Source organism: Cyrtonyx montezumae, unplaced genomic scaffold (genome assembly GCF_038088225.1).
Source record: "Cyrtonyx montezumae isolate F1298 unplaced genomic scaffold, pur_monq_1.0 scaffold_3, whole genome shotgun sequence".
NCBI classification, from domain to species: domain Eukaryota; kingdom Metazoa; phylum Chordata; class Aves; order Galliformes; family Odontophoridae; genus Cyrtonyx; species Cyrtonyx montezumae.
Genome location: NW_027072034.1, coordinates 78,522,526 through 78,537,095, shown reverse-complemented (window position 1 = coordinate 78,537,095; position 14,570 = coordinate 78,522,526). Strand labels below are relative to the sequence as shown.

The window sequence follows — 14,570 nt, the reverse complement described above, 5'->3', positions numbered from 1 at the left end:
AATATCAAACCTTGTTTAGGAGATATCCTTCAGTGTACATATTGAAGCAGAAACTAAGTGAAATTATTTTCGTGACCTTGAATGTATTTTTTTTCTTCAAGGTGATTTGGACATTTCAGTGAGTCCAAACACTACACTGAGTGTCATAAACAAACACAATAAATCATGTAAACATCAAAAGACCCTCAAGAATGCTCATCAGAGAAAAATGGAGAATGAGGGTTGAAGGAAACAAAAAAGTATTTTAGTTATGTTGGTGAAAACTGGAGTGAAGGAACATATTTTGCAATGAGTTTGTGTCTTTGGAGTCATGATAATGTATTTTAACAAACAAACATATTTGCTACTGGACCATAAAGCACGAAGAGCTGTATTCTTCTAAAATGACCCAAAGAGCTCCATTCCATATTAAACAGAAGGGGGGAAAAAACAGCAGTTGTATATCTTTTCTACCTTTCATATGAACATGTTGATTTATGGATTAAAAATCACCCTAATCCAGAGGCTTGAATTTTACCTTCTTTTTTTTTTTTCTTCTATGTGGTTATTTCATTTCATAGGCATATACAGACAAGTGCCATTTTGATTAATACAACTGGATGAAATATTAAGCAGCATCTGTGTGGTTGGGGGGTGGAATTTGATGATCCTTGGAGTCCCTTCCAACCCAAGCCATTCTATGGTACAAATGTTTTGATTTGGATGATTTGTTTGGTTGGCTGAGGTTTTAGAATTTTTTTAGTGAGAAGTTGCTGCAAGCATTTTAAGAGCAAGTTGGGAAGGAGTGGTTGCCTTGATTCTAAAAATGGTAAATGGATAGGTAAAGTTGGCCTCTCAGGCTATTTTCTAGCCCTGCAACTCTTTCACAAGAAGTAAAAAAAATAATGTACATTCCTAACTTATTTAATGGAGATCAGCAGGAGTCACCCCAACTGGTGCTGCAGATCTGCATGCTAATCCATATGCAGATGAGTCAGTAGTTGAAGAGCAAGACGAACATTATCAGTTGTGTTAAAATCTGACTGACTCTGAATGTGGCTAGAGGACTAATGCTATAAATACTTAATGTCTTAATTCAGTTTTGGTTTTTAGCAATCATCTCTCCTTCCACTCAAATGCAGCAACAGAAGTTAAGTTTAATAATTAAAATTTTAGAAGTTACCTGAAGGTCTGCTTTTCATCTAAAATAATAATTACAGCTTTGTCAGTGTTATTTTTAATTAAATTATTTTCAAACTTTTTTTGTAACAAAAAATATGGTAGTAGTTAGGAAATAGAAGTGAGACTTAGATCTTGGTAAACTGCCCTTGAATTATACAGTCATCAGAAACTACCTCATTTACAAGGAAACAGAAACAGTTATTTTATCCAAATCACGGATGTACAAGCTGAGGTAAGGCTCCAATATGCCAGAGAAATGCCACTTTTCCACTGGAAAAATTGTTTACAAAATTAAGGTTTAATTTTCCTGGTTCTGAAAAACAAACAAACAAACAAACAAAAAAAAAACCCAAACACCCTAATTCCCACTGAGAGTAATGGAAAAGGTAAGGAGATCATGAAAATATAGAGATATCATAGCATCCCAGTTAAGAATTTTACTTGCTTTGTTCTCACTTTTTTTTTTTTTTGGGTCAGTATTAGCTGCAAGTGCTGTCAACCTCCACAGGAGTCTAATGGAAAAAGTGTTTTATTTAGCATTTTGTATCCACTTGAGACTGAAAGAGGGTTGCATTGTTGCTATAGGTGGCACTTGGAGCAGGAAGTTGTGCAGAAGTGACACAGCACAGCTGTTTTTGGATACCATGGCAAATGTTGCACCTGACTTATTAAAAATAGAACAGCTTCAGATGGCTGGGATCTACAAAGATGAAGTCCAAGTATCAGCATGCATGCTTAGCAGGAACTTGGTGCTGCAAATTCTATTTTAATCACAGGTAGTTCCAGACAGGATTGTGTAGGAGTGGATGACTGGACTCCTCTGGTGACACTGGGACATTCCTTTGGCTTCTTCAGTAGCATGTGGCTCAGAGCTTTGGCTTAGTCCTTTGTCCTAGTTGGCTTGTTTGCTGCCAAGGAGTGTTTTGGGAATGCTCTTTGTGGGTTTCTGTCTCTTAACACAAATCTTTAAACCCAAGACTCCTGTCTCAAATGTTTTCCCAAGTGCTTTTTGCTAGCTTCTTCCGTGGCTGCAAGGAGGTGTGCTTTGTCTGTGAACGTTCTTTCTCCTCTCAGAGGAACGTGATGAACAACAACTCTAACTCTTGTATTAGAGGCAGCAGACCTCCTCAGTCTCTCAGAATTGCTCAGTTCCTGTGTGAATATTGCTTCAGATCAGCAGAGATTTTTCTGTTCATAAAATAATTAGAAGCAAAGAAAAGGTAAAGCTTAGATTCATGGACAAAATCCCTGGCATTCTGGGATATTTCTGATGAATATATGAACCAGATGTTTATTGATTGTGCTAAATATCATAAATATGACACCTTGGAGAATTTCTCCTAGGAAGAATAATTATTCAAGACATGAAAAATTCATGTGTTCTGACCTTCTACTCTGGTTGCCAGGTATGATTCAAGTAGATGTAATTTCTATGCCAGCTCCTTACCTGAGCTCAGTGCAATTGGATGCATGCTTCAAAGAACAGATTTTTGGCAATTAGATATGGACTGATTTTATTCCAGGACCTTGAGCCTGAGAATTGCTCAAAAAGACATTTATCTGCACAGTTTTCAAGGACGTGGCTGAAATAAAACATTATTCTCCTTAATTCATCTTTCTCAATGGATTTTTACACTGAAATTTCAAAAAAAGCTGCCAATGTTCAATTGCATAAGCACTCTCCTAATCTATCAATAAATTTTAGGGGACTTCTTTTTCCTTTTTCTTTCTTTTATACCATCCATGAGCATTTCTGTGCTGCAAGTTATGATTAAAAGCTGTAGAAGTTAATAGAAATTATTCGTTACTCAGAGAAGTGTGCCAAGCTGCCCGTGGCCTCTTTCCCTTATGCTTGTGAACTTTATCCATGATTCCTTTGCTGGAGGCCATCACCTCCCGAGCGGTAAAATGTCTTCAGTAAGCATCTTCAATGCAATGAGCAGATGTGTGTAATAACCACTTAATGTTTTGCTAGGTTTTGCAATGGAACAGGTATGGTTACTGCTCCTGCTGACTATTAAAGTGCTTTTGGTGACTGCTCAGTTCAACGGCTACAACTGTGATGCTAACCTCCATAGCAGGTTTCCTGGTAAGTGTTTAATAGACTTTTTTTCTAAATGGCTTCTTTATTGTCCTGGTTCAAAGCAGTGCTTATTTTTAAATACAGAGCTTTAAATCTGTCTGGAGCCTAGGGGTAGGGCTACACATTAAGTGAATATTAACTACCTGAGTGACAATGAAGCTCCTGTAATGTTACACTTTACACTCCTCTTAATTGCACACTGGGTCAAATCCAGCCTGGTATTAATGAATGCAACTACTTTCACATCAGTGGGGTTTGACCTGCTTTTGCCAGAGCTCTGTCCTGTTCAAGAAATTCACCAGAAGTCATGTTGTTTGAAATGTCCTTTACAGGTTTAAGAGCCTGAAACTTCTAACTGGGTTTTCTTTCAAGTTCTATCTGAGTGAGATAATTATGTCCTTTTAATGAAATACAGAAATGGATACATATTTTTGAGCAAAAATGAAGTTGAACGCAGAATTCAGTGCCTCACTTCACCATTAAGCTCTTGCCTGGAGACAGGTGAAGCAGTGGGATGTATCTATAGATGATCTATATTCCTGCCTCAAGAAAATAGGAACTAAGTTTTTTTATAGAGACATTGGGTGTCCAAAACTTTTAATGCATTGAGAAATAGATATGTATATCAGAATTTACTCAGTTAAATAATGTTGTAAGTCTGTTACATGGTTTATCCTTCCTGCCTCCATTGGTTCTTGGTCAGAATAGTAATGGAGGGCTGATTCTGACTGGTTCACATCTTGTGTTTCTGAGGTAGTGATTGAATCAACAGTAAATGATGAACTCTCAGTATTACGCTTTCAGGTTTTTTTTTTTTCTAATAATAATAGTTATGATTCTTCTTCAGGAAAGATCACTTCTATTAAATCAGCTGTTTTCACTGTTTCCTGTTACTACCACACTGCAATGTGCTTCACTGATATAGAATACTGCCAATGGTTTTGAATCCTCTTTCCCTTGGATGATGTGAACACAAAAAGTAGAGAAATAGCAGGACATGCAAAAAGGATCAAATATATTTTGTTCATCCCTGACAAAAATCACCATTAAGCTGAGTTTTTCACAAACTACTTTTATATTTCTAGGAGTTTTACAAGCTTGCCTGAAAAGTGTGAGTTAATTATGCCCACCTATCTCAGATCTACCTTTCATCATCATCATTTTCCCTGCATTTTTTTCCCCATTTCAGACTTCTTAAGAGGATTGCAGCCACTAGAGGGAAGCTTCGATTCTTCTTTCTGCACTTTGAAAAAGCTTCTCTGGTCACCTTTTGCACTAACCTCGTGCCATGGTTTTATATTTGCTATGTGATACCCACAAAACGAATCCAGCTCTTACTGTGGGTATTTAGGGATTACTTATAGCTCTATCTCATCATAATGGCTATATCAGATTCCGTACCTGCTGAATCCCAGAGATTCGGGCACATCTGTTTAGGCTGCAAGTAAACAGATGATTATTTTTTAGAAGTAAATTCTAATCGTTCTGCACTGCCCATAGCACGTGAGAGCTGAGTCCTGCTCTTTCCTGTTTGTGATCTCAAGCAGTAGAAAGTCAAAGGTTGACATTTAATCACCGGTCTTAGTGCCAATTTTGAGAGCTTAAGAAAGAAAAATAGTTCTGCTTATGTTAGCCGTGTATTTGAGTTAGAGATGAAAGTTCCAAATGCTTTTGTCCCAGAATATGACAGCTATCTTGTGCAAGAGGGACTAAGTGACTCACTGAGGCTGGAGGAGCTCAGTAAATCCACCAGAGCTCTGTTTGATGGATTCAGGTACCCCAGAAGATGGGCTAGAGCTTGTGCAGGGAGTGAGGGGCTCACATTTCCTGTGCTTGCTACCCTGGTGTTTGGCTCAGGCTGCAGCTCTGAGTTTAGACCTGATGGCCTACAGTGTGCAGGTGTGAGGACAGAATGAGAGGTTAGAAAGCAGAACACATCAAACAAGCACCTTGGAGGCTGAGATACTGCCATGCAGAGCCTGGTTGTGGGTAGGATTTTTCTTCCCCATACCTTATTTGTTCCTCATAAGAAATATTTGTTTTTGTCAGCTGAAATTCCAAACACGAGGTGACAGTGGACTTTCTTGCTGAGGTCTGTGGTGTGCAGATACCTCAGAAGCCATTGATTTTTTTTTTTTAAGTTGTTTGCTCTTTTATTTAATGCTGAGAGGAACAGAAGTTTAGGAAGCTTGTCTTCAGCAAAGATGAGAAATTAAGCCTTCCTAAAGACCCTTGGAGCTCATCCATTTTTCATTTGTTTGTGCTTTTATCGTTCAGTGCTTAGATGACTTTTGCATAGGGATGGTGCTGCATAAACAGGGTGATAAATAATCAGACTGGACTTTTTTTTTTTTTCCCTGCAGTTTGCAGGTTTGTTTTACAGACTGAGCATACAATAATCAGCAGGGTTGAAGACAAAAATGCACTTGGTCGATCAAATATTCAGTGACTTTTTGTACTGAGAGGCAGATGCATTCTTGAGTATGGAACAAGGTCAAATCCTGCTGTCCTTCAGAAAGCTGTCTGGAGAAAAAAGCTTAAGTTCTGCACTGTAGTGGAGCATAGCTTTTAGAAGGCTTTTGGGGTGTACAGCCATGTTAATGTCTTCAGATGGAAATGCACAACTTTGATTCAGGGCTCTTGCTGAAAGAACACACTGAAACTTAGTAAAACTAGTTCATCTCCAGAATGTGCTGCCGCTGTTTCGCTTGCTCTGTGCATTTTAATTCACCACTGAAGCTGAGACTTATTCAAAGAGGAGGCTTCTGCAGGAAAGCTGGTTTGGGGCTATAAATGTCCTTGCATGCTTCTGGTGGAACGACTTCTGCCAGCAGTTTTCTGGCAAATTGTTTTCTTCCACACATTTTTACTGTCTGCTCCATTGCAAGTCTTGGCTCTGTACGGAAGGGCAGCAGGCAGAAGTGGGCAGCGGAACTGTCAGCATTTGGCCTGTGCTACCAGGAGTTCATCCTTCACTCAAGATGGTCTCTGTTACTGTAGTTATCTCTGCACCTCACGGGTTGTGCTGTTTTGCACATGACATTCTTGTGAGTACTCTGACTCAAACTGTAGTGTGGTTTGAGTCAGAGGCCAAGTGCTTTGCATACCCTTAGCAGCGATAGAGGGCATTACATTCAAGGCCACATCAAATCTAAGCTGGGTGACCTTACCTCCAAGCCATCACAACTATCTATGTCAGAAAACCAGAAGCTTTTTCCACAGGAATGCAACTATTTTTGTCTAAACATTTATATATAGGAGTAATATTTCACTATATAAATTCACCAAAAAAAAATGTTGCTAGATGTTTAGCATTTACAGAGGCATTAAATCTGTATATAGTTTCAGAATCACCTCTAAACAAAGCTGTGCTGTGCTTTTTGAATTGTGGAATGGACAGATTTAATAACAATATGTCCTTGAAAAGCAGTTAGCAAAAAGGTTCAGTTTGGGAAAGCAGATTATCCTCCTTTATAGTGCAAAAGTGGCTATTGTACCGTATGGTCCCATTTCCATTAGTGTCAAATGATAATTTTGCAAGTTATAAAGGTATCATAAGAGGAAAAATAACACCCTGCTTTTTAAAAGGCTTGAAGTGAGTTATAAAATTAAGCAAGCTATTTTATATTATATCCTGCAATTTATTATGATCAGTGCATTGTTGTGAATAAGTGTAGAAGCATATCCTTTGCTCTTTACCTTTTTTTGTATTGTCTCCTCCGCCTTAGAATACCCATTAACTGAATTATAACAGTCCTCTAGCAGTGAATTCCAAGACATGCTTCTTGATCTTTGTACATTATGTTAGTGAAAACACGTACATGTACAAACCAGGAGAATACCACGCCACATCACTTCCACTTATGTTTTTCCTCCAATACCTTTCTGCCCAAATTTACACCCAGAGAGTAGCGTTTATCACCACATTAGTTCAGGTCAGAGTTTAGCCTGTTATTTTCTGCACTTGATTGTTTTGGCTTTAAAGCCACCATTAAAGCTGTCTAAATTAAACTGTTTGTGCTCCTGTACCATGGGGGAAGAGCTAGTTCATTATAATGGAGATTTCATTTCCTCTCTGTTTTGTCAGCTCAGTGAAACAATTCATTTCAGCGGGCTTAATGGCATAGTATTGACTGAAGTTGTTCTGCAATTTTTAATAGCTCTTAATCTTTAAGCAGGTGTAATAAATGTGTAGTTCTATAAACGAGTAATGACTGTGTTTAACGTGATGCAGTACACCTTTTGCAGAGCACTTAAGGGAAAAAAAAAAGAAACCCAACAAAATGTCCCCTATCATCTAAAGGCAAGAAGAGCTTCTAGAAATACTACATAACAGCAAGCTCTAGGCCCAAAGAAACCATCCCTTGTCCCTATAATCTAAACCAATGCTTTGCTATTCAAAGGCCTAAAAATCCTCAGTATTTTCAACTTAAATAAATATACATTCAAAGAAGGACCTTCATAGAATCATTAAGGTTGGAAAGACTACTAAGATCATCTAGTCCAGCCATCAACTCATCAGCATTTTGCTGCTGTGTGAAAACTGATTAGTGGTAACAATTGCCATGTTCTAAGCAATCTATGTTCTTTTGTATTGTAATCACGTACAGAACGAGAGTTGCAAGACACTCTGTGGGTTTAGTCACTGTCTGCTGCGCAGCCTGAGACTGTGATCTGCTACGAAGTAGGCTCCAGACAGCCTCAGATGTACTCCACTTCCATGCCAGGTGCCAACTGGAGTGGGCTGAGGGGCAGAGCTTCCCTCTCAAGTTTTCTCAGAATTGCTGGGAATTTACTGTTTCGGAAGAGGGCTGCATAATCAAACTCCATGTATTTAACCACTTTTCCAATCCTTTGCCTTGCTTCCACTTATGAATGTGCTACTGAACGACTTGCTGGACAAGTTTGGAATAGTGGACTTTTTGCATGGTGGACTACATTTACTGTATTAATCTCTATTTTTCATTAGTGAAGTTGTAGGTTCAGATATATCTGTTTTTCAGAGCAATGCAATTTTGTCCTTTATATTTCTATATATTTCTGTGACTGAGGTCTAAAAGTTGATTTGTTAGGAATTTATAACACCAGGCCAATTGCTGCAATAATCACATGCTGTTTAGTTTAAATAAAATCATTATTTATTTTTACAATATATTTTACTGTTTTCTTTCCTTGCAGCTGAACGAGATATCAATGTTTTCTGTGGAGTACAGACAATTACTATGAAGATAAATTTTTGCACAGTTCTTTTCTCTGGTTATTCTGAAACAGATCTGGCACTAAATGGGAAGCATGGGGATGCTCACTGCAGGGGATTCATCAATAACAACACCTTTCCAGCAGTGGTCATTTTCATCATCAATCTGAGTACTTTGGAATCCTGTGGAAACACTTTAGTGGTAAGATGAAATCAAAATGAAATTGTAGCATGGTTGTTTATGCATAGGGTCAAGTGAATGGCCTGACAGCATTACTTCTTTTACAGATCATGTTTGCATTGTCTTTCCCAGTGAGCAATAGAATGCATACATCAAAGAAAACTGAAAATTGATCTTGATTTCTAACTAGTAAAAAATGGTGGGATACTTTTGCCCTCTGATTAGATAGTACATTTCTCATAGTAGTAATTTTTTTCATGGGAAAAGATGTTTTCATGAGGCATTCTTAAAACCTTTGCTGAACATATTTTGTTTTCCCGAAACTTTTCAAATACCTGTTTGGGAAACGAAAGAAAATATTTTTAAGAGGATGAGAGTTATAGTTTGATTACTTCTGAGATCTCGTGTCAAAGGGCTTGCTGATTGATCCTGTACATTCTGTAGTAAGGCAAGGCCTTCAGGCTGAATGTCACAGGTGAAATAATGTGGCCAGAGGACTCAGACCCACAAGGGAGGAAGCTCACAGCAGGCATCTCTGCAAGTAGTGCTCTCAGGGCATGCACCTCCTTACAGGATCTCATCTCTATGGAACTGTCAAAGCAAACTTTGAATATTTGACAAGAACAAGCAAAAATTCACCAAACAACCACAAAATGAAGAATGACAATTACCTATCCACTTAAATTATATATGAATTAAAAAAAAAGGCAAGATGTGGGCCTGAAGTTCTTATTTATATGTTCAGCTCAGATCGTCTACGGGGTGTGGTGCCAATGTGTGCTACGATGTTTTATCTGGTGGCATGACTTCAGTGCCTACATTTTGTTATTACTTTGTGCATGAATTATGCAGTTCCTTATGCAACTAATGACTAAATGTAATCTTTAGCTGTTGGTGTGTTTTTCAAACCAGAATCTGGTCCAAGAACTGACTTCAAACTGTTTCCTGCCAATATAAATTCCATTCCCTTGAAAAAGAATTATCTAGCAGTGAATGACTGACTGAAAAAATAAAATAAAATAAAATAAAAATAAAGGTCTCAAATCTTCTAAACCAAGGGAGAGTGAGGTTGCACAAGTTGTGTATGTTACCCTGTACAAGTTGTCACTGTTTGTATCAAACTGCTTATGACTAACTTACAGAACGTGTAAGAATGTATTATTTTTAAGGCTTATATTCTACCTGGAATTCATACAATCAAAGTTAGCTGTCAGTTTTCATAACAACCCTGCTGTTTTCAGTTGCTAATAATTTTGTCAAACTGTGCTGAATTGTTCAGAATGCTCTCTGACCTATTTGCCTCAGGCTGAGTTTTCTTTAAAAATTTCAACAAAAGCCAGTTCACCAAGCTCAAGATTCTCTTTTCACAGTCTATGAGTAGTTTCCATCACCTGTGTTTAGAACTTGTCAGGAAGGAACCTTTTGCTCTTCGTGTGGAGTCAGTCATGCTGTCAACTCTGAGAACACGCTCTCTGATTATAACTTTAAGAAAACGCTGTCTGATCAATCCAAATAATTGCAGATTGGTGATCCCAATGGGGCTTCCACAAAGCTGCACAGGATAAAAATGTAACCAAAAATTCCCCTTAACCTGTCTCTGCATGCTGTGCCACAAAAAGGATGAAAGAGCTGGGAGTATCAGGGTCCCCACAATGGAGCAGTAAGATTCCATGCAACTTTTTGGCTGTTTTTCACAGTGAAGGGCTTCAAACTTGCTTTCTGTGTAAGCAAAGGGAAGGTAGCACTTTGGGCAGAACTTAGGTAAAACCCTGGTCTGCCAAGTGTCAGACAAACCTTTTTGATTTTGGGAGGATGAGGTGGAGAGAAAATCAAACAGCAGTAGCAGGTTATGCTACCTGGGTGCTCTAGGCTGTGTTTCTTAAGCAAGGGACAGACCCTAGGAAATCACACTGAGCATTTTCGTACCACTGACTGAACAATTAGTCACATACTATTGGCATTGTAATAGAAAAGTTCCTTCAGCATTGTCCAGTAAAACATGCTAATTCATTGGGAATGCTCAGAGAAAGTACCTTCCAGGATTCATCAGTTTTACTCAAATGTTGCTCAAACCTGTGTTTTAAGAACAGTGGTATCCCCTGTGAACTTCAAATGCCTGATCCTGGGGAGGTGAGAGATACAACATAGACAATATGGTGTCAGTAAAGCAAACTCATTTTCAACAGATCTTTCTGAAGATATTTCTGGTTAAATGATGAGTAAAGCATCTGTGTTCTTAAGTATACCACTTGTCTCATGTTCGACTTCCTGGTAATACTTGTTTTCTATCTCCTCCAACAGGTGTCCTCAGCTCGAGGTGTCAATGCTTATGGGAATATCTCAGTGGTACAGATAGGTAATGTTTCGGGCTATATAGATACACCAGACCCACCAACTATTATCAGCTATTTACCTGGGCTTCTGTACAAATTTAGCTGTAGCTATCCACTGGAGTACCTGGTTAACAATACCCAGCTTGCTTCGTAAGTGTCCTTTTAATTCCTACATGTTTCATTCTCGTGTTTGTAAGAGTTCATACATATGCATAGATACTTGTATCTGTGCACACCTAAATATTTGCATGCCGTAGCATACTGTCAGCATGGTGATACTTAGCTTTTTATAACAGTAAAGAGGATGAAAATAAAACCATACTGAAAGAGGTGATGCAAAGGTAAAAAAAGAAATTCATTACCATCACTGTATGAGATACCATAGTGTTTATGAAGAACTACTGTTGACTTTGTTGTAAAGCTTGCCTTAAAGTTACTGTATTCTGATGACAAAATGACAGCAGAAAACATGGAAATTCTTCTTTAAATCATTTGGAAGAAAATATTTACATGAGTAGGTTTTGTACATCGTGAAAAGCAGGTTCCTTTTTGTCACTTTGCCTCTCTGTTAATTATTTTTCTGATTCATGCTTCTGACAATATCCATTATTTTCCATATAGTTAAGGTTCTGTCAGTGTTTCCACTGTAAGCTTGTATTTCTGAGGTTTATAACCCAAACAGATAAATTAACTTCTTGCGATATAGCTCATTAAGTTTTTTAACAATAAAAGACACTGAAGTGCATGAAGACAAAACTAAAATGCATTTTTGATCTTCACGATTCTTCTGGTTCTGTTGTAGGTCATCGGCTGCTATTTCTGTAAGGGAGAACAACGGTACATTTATCAGCACTTTGAATTTGCTGCTTTACAATGTGAGTATAAAACACAGTCACATGACCCAGATGAATTCCATCTCTGCATTATGTAGGTACAAGCTGGATTTGTAGAGCAAATTGTAAACTCCTCTTTGTTAGGTGTTATTCCCCTCCCATTTCTCCCATGAAGGACCAGGCCTTTAGTCTGGACAGCTTTCATCTAGGTTCTCTTGTCCTTTTTGTTTGCATGTACCTCTTGCCTTGTGTTTAGATAGCTGGTCTTTGAAGACACACAGTCTTTTCATTCTGTATTTATGCAATTCATCAATTTACAGCTCTGGCTTTTAGGTTCCAATGCCATGCAAATAATCTGTTGTACTAATTATTATCATGTTTCAGAGTGCATCCTCATGTTTTCATTCATTATGTTTATGCACGTGTTTCTGTATATCTCTGTGTATATGTGCATAGGTACACTGTACTGATACAGAGAGTAGTCTGTAGTATTCTATAAAAATACTACAGACCCATTCCCTTAACAATAAACAGCAGCTCTTTTGCTGGAATATTTTTATGTTTGAACTTCATAGGAGTGTTTTGATCATCTTTAATGGTCGTGAGGGATGTGGGATTTGTTACAAACCTGAAGCCCAGTGTATTTGTTACCTCATTCTCTGAACTTAGATGATTTTAGGGGTTAATAATTCTTACAGGTTTCAGCTAACCTCTCTGTCATGCCTTTTAGATAATTTAATTTGGATATGCATTACTGTATAAGCTTTTCCTACATAGATATGGATGGTGACAGTAAAATGTGAAAAACGGGTAGACCTCTACTTAACAACAACATTAATCCCTGGAATGATTTTTTTCCTGTTGATTAAAATTTTTATTCATACATTTTAAATACCTGATTTAAATATCAATTTCTCAATCTATGAGGCAACATTTTTGGAAATTATGATTCTGATTTTTTTCATTATTATTCATGTCATCATGACATTGAGTTATAATTCATGCAACTGATTTAAAAGTCAATGCTTTACACTTTGAACATAATGAGCTATAAATATTGTAACAGGACATTTTCCAAAGGCATTCTTTAAGAAATCATTTTTGTTTGGCAGAGCTCTGAAGAGCAGTTCCTAATCTGTTAAAATGAAGATTATTCTTCTCTGATTTTTAATAATCCTGACCAAAAAGGGAACTTTGCCAGACTTCTCTATAAGAACAGGAACTGACCACCACTCGTTTGTTGCTGCCTTTCAGGGTCTAATTCTGCATTTGCTCATGTATAAATGCTATTAATGCTTGCACTGAGAGTGCATTTATTTCTCAGTTAACACCCAGAAAAATGGGTTTGATCTTCACTACCCCATTGAGTTTACAAGTTGATCATGAACTTATGGAACGAGGGACTTACTGTGGAATGTTTTTCATTATTTTGGAAAATCTGACAGAGTTAGAAATATGTATGATTGTCTTCATAGGTCGCAAGCTTACCTCCTCAACGTCCCCAGGCCTCCAATAATGAAGAGGGTGGATATTGAGCTTCCTTAGAAAAAACATTTGTTTTATATACTTCATCCTTTTTGTTACTCTTGCCTGCCACACTGAACCTGGTGTTATTGTAGCACTTTCAAAATTCTACTTATTTCAAAATTCTACTTGAGTGCTTTGACCTCTCACAATAGGTATTAACATGCTGAGTTTCTGTTCTTTATGGATTAGCAACCTTATTTGACATAGGTGACATTAACAGTAAGTGCATTTTGATATGCTAAATTAGCATCTGTCATTCTAAATTTGTTTCATGGCATCTGTGGGTCACTGCTAAAGAGACATTAATGATTCAGCTTGTGAACAGTAAGCTAGCAAAGCAGCTATGTCTATGTATAGTCATAGTATATACGATGAATTCTTAGCTGTTCTCTTAAATATAGCTTTCTTGAAACAGAATTCTTGAACTATTAAATTTTTAGTATTCTTTTAAATTCTTGGACAAACCAGCTTCCACAGAGACTACATTCTGGATACTGAAATATGTCTTTTCAACCAGGCTAAATCTTAAGATGAATAAAACCTGAAGACATTACTATCTCTGCTCAGTCAAATAACCTTAAGAACCTTCCCTGGGAAAGGGTGCACTGACTACATAGTCATACTCCTCCTTTAGAAAACCACAACAGCCACTTGACTACATATAAGCACTGGGAGACATATTGAGGTGTTAATTTGCAGTGACCTTGTTCATGAACAGTACCTTTTCTTCGATCACTTATCCAGATGCTTCATACAATGATAAAAAAAATAGATATTCCCCAATAGCTGCATGGAATAAGACATATGAAGTGGTTTTGGTCTTTACAGATAAACTGCAAATACCTACAATGCAGTGCTGGCACTGCCTTCTACTTCCTCTCAGAAATGGGACAAAAAGAGACGAAGTCTCTTTCTGTCTTACACAAATTGAAAAAATTAGATGAGAGTTTAGTTTGTGAATGCAGGTGATTTTTCACAGTAGGATTTCTGGTATATTGAGTCAATATTTGTTTTTCAGGACTCAACCTACAGCCAGCAGCTCCTCATCCCAAGTACAGGTTTACCTCTAAAAACCAAAATATATGCAGCTGTGAGAGCAACTAACCTTGATGGCAGGTACCATACAGGATGTTATTTCTTGTTCTGTTGCCTATTCAGCTCATGGTTTTCTAAGTTATTCTGATTTAGAAGCAAAAGTCTGTCTTTGTAATCTTTTGTGCATTAAAAGGGTGGTTAGTGTTTGACAATCATTGCC

General features: G+C 37.6%; 1 protein-coding gene across 1 annotated transcript in view; it reads left to right on the top strand.

Annotated features, from left to right (window-relative positions):
* The window catches only part of ZPLD1 (zona pellucida like domain containing 1), a 169,493-nt gene that overhangs the window by 147,041 nt on the left and 7,882 nt on the right, over positions 1-14,570 (top strand). Inside the window, exons 3-7 of the mRNA XM_065740861.1 lie at positions 3,137-3,250; positions 8,516-8,643; positions 10,924-11,105; positions 11,758-11,830; positions 14,334-14,431. Coding sequence (XP_065596933.1) covers positions 3,137-3,250; positions 8,516-8,643; positions 10,924-11,105; positions 11,758-11,830; positions 14,334-14,431 — 595 coding nt within the window. The remainder of the gene's footprint in view (positions 1-3,136; positions 3,251-8,515; positions 8,644-10,923; positions 11,106-11,757; positions 11,831-14,333; positions 14,432-14,570) is intronic.